Source organism: Poromitra crassiceps, assembly GCF_964638095.1.
Source record: "Poromitra crassiceps genome assembly, chromosome: 30".
In the NCBI taxonomy this organism is placed as follows: domain Eukaryota; kingdom Metazoa; phylum Chordata; class Actinopteri; order Beryciformes; family Melamphaidae; genus Poromitra; species Poromitra crassiceps.
This window is the reverse complement of record NC_139652.1, coordinates 3,589,516-3,598,839: the sequence shown is the minus strand read 5'-3', so window position 1 is coordinate 3,598,839 and position 9,324 is coordinate 3,589,516. Positions and strand designations below refer to the sequence as shown.

The 9,324-nt window shown below is 42.8% G+C and overlaps 1 protein-coding gene across 1 annotated transcript in view; it reads right to left on the bottom strand.

The window, feature by feature from the left end:
* Positions 1–306: 306 nt before the first annotated feature.
* cfdp1 (craniofacial development protein 1) overlaps positions 307–9,324 on the bottom strand; it is a 39,892-nt gene continuing 30,874 nt past the window's right edge. The window contains exon 7 of the mRNA XM_083663251.1: positions 307–880. Coding sequence (XP_083519377.1) covers positions 790–880 — 91 coding nt within the window. The 3' untranslated portion in view covers positions 307–789. The remainder of the gene's footprint in view (positions 881–9,324) is intronic.

Below are 9,324 nucleotides of genomic sequence, written 5' to 3'. Positions count from 1 at the left end.
GGTCTGTGGCTAACAAAGGTTTATGAGACAGCGGACTTTGTGTTCAGCAAGATCATCTCCAGAAGTGAGGACCACTTGTGACTTTTTAAGCCTTTTCTGAAAATTGCGATAATACTTTTACACGTAGGAACTGAAAGTGCTAACATCCAGGTGTTCTAACATCCAGGTCTTCTAACATCCAGGTCTTCCGGACTCATTTCTGTGAGACTGTTATTTCAGTGGAGAGGTGTAGTGTCCCAGGATGTCTAGGCTGTTTCAGAGCCTTCTCCAGGCTGGAAGAATACAGTTCAGGGTGGAAGATCTGAATACTTTTAATTGTTTACATGATGTCATACTGAATATTGGCAAAAAGAAATAGAATATTGAATACTGGCCACCGATCCTGTATCTTCACTCGAAAAAATGTGTGTAACAAAGAAAGCAGTCGCACCCGAGACAGAAACCACTAATCTGCCTAGCAACAACATAATGCACAGCTAACCAAATAGTTGACTTAAGGCTGGCTATCATTCTCTCACACACACACACACACACACACACACACACACACACACACACACACACACACACACACACACACACACACACACACACACACACACACACGCACACACACACATTACACAACCTCAAGCTATACATATCCTTGTCCTGAAATAGACTTGAGCCACGCCGAGGGAGAGCTCACATTACTGGGAATAGTCACTCTGTCATTAGAGAGAGAGAGAGAGAGAGATAGGAAGTGTGTGTGTGTGTGTGTGTGTGTGTGTGTGTGTTTGTGTGTGTGTGTCATCGTTTCATGTTGGTGAGTCGCACTGCTTTTTCCAGCTCAAACTGTCGGTGGTCGACGCGCTCCAAGAAGTTCTTCCGCTCCACATACCTAAACACACACACACACACACACACACACACACACACACACACATTACACATTTTAATATCTTTATTCGTGCTCACATTTAGACAAGAAATCCTTCAACACAAACAATAATAGATGGACAAACAATGGGAAATTTCAGAATGACAAATGTGTCTAGTCTGAGATTATGGATAAAGGAAACAGCGCCTCCTCCATATGTGGCGATTATTATTATTGCAGAAATGGAGCAGAATTTGGCCAGTGCCTTGCCTCTTGGTCTGGGCAGTCCTGCCCTCTGATATGATATGGATATGATGATTATGATATGGATATGAGACATGGATTCAATGTCACACACACACACACACACACACACACACACACAGCAGGAGTGTGCTCTCTCTGCACTTTCCCCCCAACACAAAGACCACAGGAAGTACTTGCACAACATTTCCCATAGTGTGTGTGTGTGTGTGTCCGCGCGCGCGCGTGTGTGTGTGTGTTGTGTGTGTGTGTGTTGTGAGTGTGTGTGTGTGTGTGTGCGTGTGTGCGTGTGTGCGTGCGTGTAGTGATTTGAGTCCCTGATTTGCCTGGATGTTTTTTAAATGAACATCTGTCCCTCTGCAGCACAACAACACTGTTGACTAAGTATGCCATTGTGTGTCTGTATGTGTGTGTGTGTGTGTGTGTGTGTGTGTGTGTGTGTGTGTGTGTGTGTGGGTGTGCGTGTGTGCGCGTGCATGCATGCGTGTGTGCGTGCATGTGTGTGTGATAAGCACGAAATGACAATGAAGGAGCAGCTTGTAAAATTGATAGAGTATAAACATGTTATTTCTCCTGCAGCCGCCCACACTGGTGCAATGATTCATGCTGCTTCCAGCTCAGATGGGAATAATGCTGCCTTCAGGACAAGTTGTGAAAGTCACAGCTGGTCGGTCGTCATGACGACCTGTGTGTTTTACGGCAGTCTGACGTGGAAACAAGACAAAAACCTAACTCACATTCCTGGCCAACGGCTAGCGTAATGCTAACGGTAGTGGGGAGCATAAGCTAGCTAGCGAGCGTGGGAAGCAGCCGTGACGTCACCCGGTGGTTTGTGGACTTCCTGTTTTGAAGCCTTGAGTTTGTCATTTTGACCGTCGCCATCTTGATTATTTGGAGCCAGAAGCAGCTAGTGTGAGACCAGGGCTTTCCCACACAGCAGCCTGCTATTGGTCCGTGGTAGAAGGCTTTCCCACAGAGCCGCCTGCTATTGGTCCGTGGTAGAAGGCTTTCCCACAGAGCCGCCTGCTATTGGTCCGTGGTAGAAGGCTTTCCCACAGAGCTGCCTGCTATTGGTCCGTGGTAGAAGGCTTTCCCACAGAGCTGCCTGCTATTGGTCCGTGGTAGAAGGCTTTCCCACAAAGCTGCCTGCTATTGGTCCGTGGTAGAAGGCTTTCCCACAGAGCCGCCTGCTATTGGTCCGTGGTAGAAGGCTTTCCCACAGAGCCGCCTGCTATTGGTCCGTGGTAGAAGGCTTTCCCACAGAGCTGCCTGCTATTGGTCCGTGGTAGAAGGCTTTCCCACAGGAGCCGCCTGCTATTGGTCCGTGGTAGAAGGCTTTCCCACAGAGCTGCCTGCTATTGGTCCGTGGTAGAAGGCTTTCCCACAGAGCCGCCTGCTATTGGTCCGTGGTAGCAAGATCACTGGACAGGTGACCTGTCAATCACACACACATTCCAAAGGCGCCGAAACGCTCCCAGCTACACTCATGTACATGTTGTGACTAATGCGTACTAATGCGTACTAATCATATATTTGGCTCCACCCTCCCAGCTCAGAGACATCAGGGCTGAACGTGGGATCAGATATTTGGCCCCGCCTCTCAGCTCAGAGACATCAGGGCTGAACGTGGGATCAGATATTTGGCCCCGCCTCTCAGCCTAGAGACATCAGGGCTGAACGTGGGATCAGATATTTGGCCCCGCCTCTCAGCTCAGAGACATCAGGGCTGAACGTGGGATCAGATATTTGGCCCCGCCTCTCAGCTCAGAGACATCAGAGGTAAACGTGGGATCAGATATTTGGCCCCGCCTCTCAGCTCAGAGACATCAGGGCTGAACGTGGGATCAGATATTTGGCCCCGCCTCTCAGCTCAGAGACATCAGGGCTGAACGTGGGATCAGATATTTGGCCCCGCCTCTCAGCTCAGAGACATCAGGGCTGAACGTGGGATCAGATATTTGGCCCCGCCTCTCAGCTCAGAGACATCAGGGCTGAACGTGGGATCAGATATTTGGCCCCGCCTCTCAGCTCAGAGACATCAGAGGTAAACGTGGGATCAGATATTTGGCTCCGCCCCCCCAGCTCAGAGACATCAGGGCTGAACGTGGGATCAGATATTTGGCTCCGCCCCCCCAGCTCAGAGACATCAGGGCTGAACGTGGGATCAGATATTTGGCTCCGCCCCCCCAGCTCAGAGACATCAGGGCTGAACGTGGGATCAGATATTTGGCTCCGCCCCCCCAGCTCAGAGACATCAGGGCTGAACGTGGGATCAGATATTTGGCTCCGCCCTCTCAGCTCAGAGACATCAGGGCTGAACGTGGGATCAGATATTTGGCTCCGCCCTCTCAGCTCAGAGACATCAGGGCTGAACGTGGGATCAGATATTTGGCTCCGCCCTCTCAGCTCAGAGACATCAGGGCTGAACGTGGGATCAGATATTTGGCTCCGCCCTCTCAGCTCAGAGACATCAGGGCTGAACGTGGGATCAGATATTTGGCTCCGCCCTCTCAGCTCAGAGACATCAGGGCTGAACGTGGGATCAGATATTTGGCTCCGCCCTCTCAGCTCAGAGACATCAGGGCTGAACGTGGGATCAGATATTTGGCCCCGCCCTCCCAGCTCAGAGACATCAGGGCTGAACGTGGGATCAGATATTTGGCTCCGCCCTCTCAGCTCAGAGACATCAGGGCTGAACGTGGGATCAGATATTTGGCTCCGCCCTCTCAGCTCAGAGACATCAGGGCTGAACGTGGGATCAGATATTTGGCTCCGCCCTCTCAGCTTGCAGCCTGTAACTTGTAGAAACCGAGACAACTTCACTCTCTAATCCAAATGCTATAACTGCCTGCTCTCACCACCGTCTGATCTGTGTGTGTGTGTGTGTGTGTGTGTGTGAGTGTGTGTGTGTGTGTGTGTGTGTGTGTGTGTGTGTGTGTGTGTGTGTGTGTGTGTGTGTGTGTGTGAGTGAGAGAGAGAGAGAGAGAGAGAGAGAGAGAGAGAGAGAGAGAGAGAGAGAGAGAGAGAGAGACTGGACGTGTGTGTGTGTTTGGGACTGTGTTGTGCTTTGAGGGCTTGTAGTCAAGAGGATAAAACTACAGTGTATGGTGTATGGTGTGTGTGTGTGTGTGTGTGTGTGTGTGTGTGTGTGTGTGTGTGTGTGTGTGTGTGTGTGTGTGTGTGTGTGTGTGTGTGTGTGTGTGTGTGTGTGTGTGTGTGTGTGTGTGTGTGTGTGTGTGTGTATTCCCAGAGCTACAGTTGCATTAGATACTCCCAATGGGAGAAGGAGATACAGTGATGCCAAAATAATTAGATCAATTTTAGGACCTTTACTTTTTTCCATTTTCATTAATGATCTTCCAAAAATGTGTTCCAATTGTTTTGTTCAGTTATATGCAGATGATACAGTTATATATACATCTGATTCAGATATAACCAAAATTCAAAATTCTCTGCAAATGGAATTTTCTTTTGTTCAAAAATGGTTTTCAAATAACAATCTTGTACTTAACAAGCAGAAATCTTGTAGTATGTTGTTTGGCACTAGCCATAGTCTTAATCATGCTGTATCTTCTCAATTAGCCATTCACTTTACTGATGGGTCTCCACTTACTAATGTCGACAAATTTAAATACTTGGGACTTTGGATTGATTCAGAAATTTCTTTTAGGCCTCATATTGATTTAATTAGAAATAAAATAAATGCTAGTCTTAGAATTCTATATCAATCATCTAATTGTTTTACTCTCAAAGTGAGAAAACGTATTGTTCAACAGCTTTTATTTCCCATTATTGATTATGGGGATATAATTTATCAGAATACCTCAGATACTCATCTGCAGTCTTTAAATGTAGTTTTTAATAATATTTGTAGATTTGTTCTGAGGTGTCCTTACCGCACACATCATTGCTTCATGTATGATTCACTTAACTGGCAACCACTTCACTCTAGGAGACATTTTCATTGGTTACTCTTTGTTTTCAAATGCATTCACTTTAACTATCCTTCATACTTAAAACAGCTTTTAGTTCCATTTAGATCATCTTATTCACTCAACAACCATTTTTTATTGTCCCTAAAATCTCTAAACAAATTGGGAGACAAGCTTTTAAATTCAAAGCACCATCAGACTGGAATAATTTGCCTGACTCATTTAGATCAATTACTTCTTTTCCTATCTTCAAGACTTCATTGTTTGTTTTTCTTAAATCGAGTTGTTCTTGTTTTTGATTGTCTGTTATTCTATGTCTAGTATATGTCTATATAATATAGTCGATACTTAACTATGTGGGAAAGCCTCGTTTGTATTGATGTCTGTATAGATTAATTGATGCTTGGGACGGTGGGAGAGCATGTATGTGTGTATTTGTTAATTGTTTCGTTGAATGTTACCTTTGATTTGTATTCCTGAAATGTTTCATGTATTGTGTTCGAGGACCCTCTCGTAAACGAAATGCTGCATCTCAAGGGGCTTATCCTCAGACAAAATAAACATTTCTATATAAATTGACTTGACGGCTTTAGCCAGCAGCACAATTACCTTCACATCCAACATCTCCACAGTGCTCTTCTTATCTGGAGGTGTGGCTTAACAACTGTTGAATACAATTAACTCTCTTCTGCCATTACTGCATGCCTTTTCCCCATTGGGAGCCTCTAGGGCTGGGCTGATGATAGTAACACGACAGTACTAATACCAGTACGCTTAAAGACCCTGGGAACAAAATGCAACACAACCCTCCAACCATGTAATTTAGGGTCTTATGTGCCTAATTGTCATCATCAAAAAGTTGCAGACATTAGTTTCAACCCAAATCCTAAATATTGCCACTTCCCTGTTTTGAATGTTTGCTGAGGTTGCGGTTGGAGTGGTCTGGTACTTAGGGATCACTATCTTCTCCCTTGTAAAAGAGATCTTGCATCTCAATGGGACTTCCTGCTTAAACGAAGGTTAAATCAAATCAAATAAATCTGATCACGTAATTAAAATGAATCAATCTTATCGAAGCTCTCAGTTTTCTGTCAAACCTGAGATTTAAAAAATGGTGCCCCCTCCCCAGCCTGAGACGATGCGTCATTCGGCAATCTGTGCTCTGAAAATATATATTTTTGATCATAAGTGACACAATTTATGCTTTTACTGTGAATGCAGAACAACCCAACTTCCTGTCTTAGCTTGGCGCTGCTATGCCTAACTTCCTGTCTGTTCCTTGCTAACCTGCAGTCTCTTGACACGGGTAACTGCCATGTGATGGCAGTTACCCGCTGATGTTTATGGCTGATTTGTGCTTTTTTGGAGGTGTTGAAATAAGTTGGAGACAGCCGCCGTACCGTAATTACCCTCGTTAAAGTGAAACTCCATTTGCAGATTTATTTTATTTTTTACATCGTTCTAACTAATTAATTTGAATTACGATTCAAAATCGATTTATCACGCAGCCCTAGTAGCTAGCGTCGTAGACCAATCCAGTTGTCATCTTCTCCAGCTTTGCTCATATCTCCATTCTCCACCATACAACAGATGTATTTATTTACTTTTGTCAAGCATTGGTTGAGTTTGTCTCCGTTTGTGTTTTCCAGGTAGGGATTCCAAACTTTCCATCCCTGAAAATGAGGCAAATCTAATATGGCTGCTGTGTAAATTAAGTCCATTGTAAATATATAATTACATTACATTACATTACGTCATTTGGCAGACGCTTTTATCCAAAGCGACTTACAATAACACATTTTTGTCAGCAATAGAGCAATCAACTATGCAACACAGTCTACGACAACTACAACTTCTGAAGGAACAGTGGTACAAGTTTAGGTTAGTGGTACAAGTTTAGGTTAGTTTTTTTTTTTTTCTTTTTTTTTTAGAAAGAGAGATAACAAAGTTAGATCATAAGATATAATGGCTAGGAGAGCAGATACTATAGAAGACTGAAGGGAAATAAGTCTATAAAATAAGGAATAAAAGAGAGAAAATGGAGGGGTGGAGAATTGATTGTATAATTTCAGCCTACCAGAGGAGTAGTATACTGTATGTAGTACACTATAAACCAGGGGTGCCCACACTTTTTCAGCTTGCGAGCTACTTTTAAAATGACCAAGTCAAAGTGAGCTACCAAGCATATTTATTTATATATATATACACTGAGTATACAGTGGAAAACAGTGGAACAGTGGAAAAACAGTGGAAAAACAGTGGAAACAGTGGAAAAACAGTAAAAAAAAAATATATATATTTTTTTTTTTTTCTTCCTCAATGCCATGCGATCGACCACACTACCTTCGCGATCGACCGGTCGATCGCGATCGACGTATTGGGCACCCCTGCTATAAACCGTATGCCCATAAATATGTTCTTGTGTGTGTATGAGTCTTTGTGTGGGAGAGAAGAGAAGAGAGGGAAAGATAGAGGAGGATGGTAGTAGGGTCATCTGTGGCACTTCCGTGACCGTGGAGAGCGAAGGTCCGTTTCTCAATGGATTTGTCATCTAGGAGGGTTAATAAACAAATTTAGCCGGGGTGTATTTTTAAAAAAGGCGGGGAAAATATTTGAGAGACCAAAATCCAAAATGGCTGCTGTGGAAATGAACTTTTTAATGCTTTGACCTACAATGATGCACAATACATGGTTTCAGAGCTTATTCTGGTCAAGGAATACATATTTGGTGTTTATATAATGATTTGACCTATTTTTTACCTTCAAATCCAAGATGGCTGCCAATTTTGAGGCAGTTTTTTCAAAATCGTCATAGAGCCTTCATATTAGGCTTGAATGACAGGTCTTCTCATGATGAGTTGAATAATATACAGTATAAGTACACAGAAGTAATCTCTGAGGTCAATAAAGTCAATGTTTGTGTGTAAACAACAGTTGCTGATTTGCGGTTTCCCATTAAATAGGGTATGGCTACTGAGAATATGGTGTCCAGTTCATCCCATCACATTTTCATAATGAACCAAAAACAATTTTGCACTATAGCCTAACATAAAATAGTATTCTGTATGCAAAGCTAGCAAGGTTAGTTGCTTGAGCTGAATTTAAAGGTCAACTCAAAACAAACAATGAAATTAACTTTGAAATTAAAACTGAATCCTAGGCTACTAAATTTCATCAGCACACAGTAAAGGAAACTTGTCTTTGAACTCAGCTGACTGTCTAGTCCTAATCCCTGTTGTGCAATGTCCCTTTTCAGTGAAGTTTTAGTTTTTGTTAAGAGTATGGACTTTTAATCTTGACCTTGTTGGTAGGCAACGGCCCTTTTTCAGTCAAGCATTTTCAGATTAGCTCAGTCAGTCTGTGAAGCAGTCAGTGTCAGCACTTGCGCGAGCTCGCTTTTTCTCTAACTAATGTTAACATTACCCATTTTAAGACACTTTGTTTGAGGATATCAACGTTATTCACTAGTCTAAAGATAGTTCTACCATCAAGAACATATAAAACAAAAGCAAAAACAATTTTTATTTGCAGAAGTCATCATTGATATTTGGTGTTAGCTAACGTTAGGTAACGTTATTATTTTTAGCTAAAGTTAATGTTATCTGTCTCCACACTTCTGTCAACTGACATATGCATTTGCTTTTGAAAATAAACAGCCTGGCTTGCTTAAGCATAACTGAAGATTAAATAGAAATATAACATGACGAATGCATGTACCGATTGGTTGCCCCATCTTCCCAGGAGGTGGTGGTGTAAACATCATCAAATTTATCAAGTCCTGACCAGTCTTGGGCTTTTAATTGTAAGCTGTCCCATTTGCCTTGATTTATTGTATCGGTGGGCTTGCAAGGCTTGTCACATTTTAGGACACATTCATAGGACATTGTGTGCTTTGTCTTTCATTGGGAGGGAAAGCAACTCGCTATTATATTACTGTTATATTATATTGCTGTTATACGCTGTTTATTTTCAAAAGCAAATGCATATGTCAGTTGACAGAATTGTGGAGACAGATAACATTAACTTTAGCTAAAAATAATAACGTTACCTAACGTTAGCTAACACCAAATATCAATGATGACTTCTGCAAATAAAAATTGTTTTTGCTTTTGTTTTATATGTTCTTGATGGTAGAACTATCTTTAGACTAGTGAATAACGTTGATAACCTCAAACAAAGTTTTCTTTTTCTTTTATTTTTTTATATATCCCCCCCCCCCCCCCGATTTTTTATCCCATTTTTATCCCCCATTAGTGCTAACGTAATTTC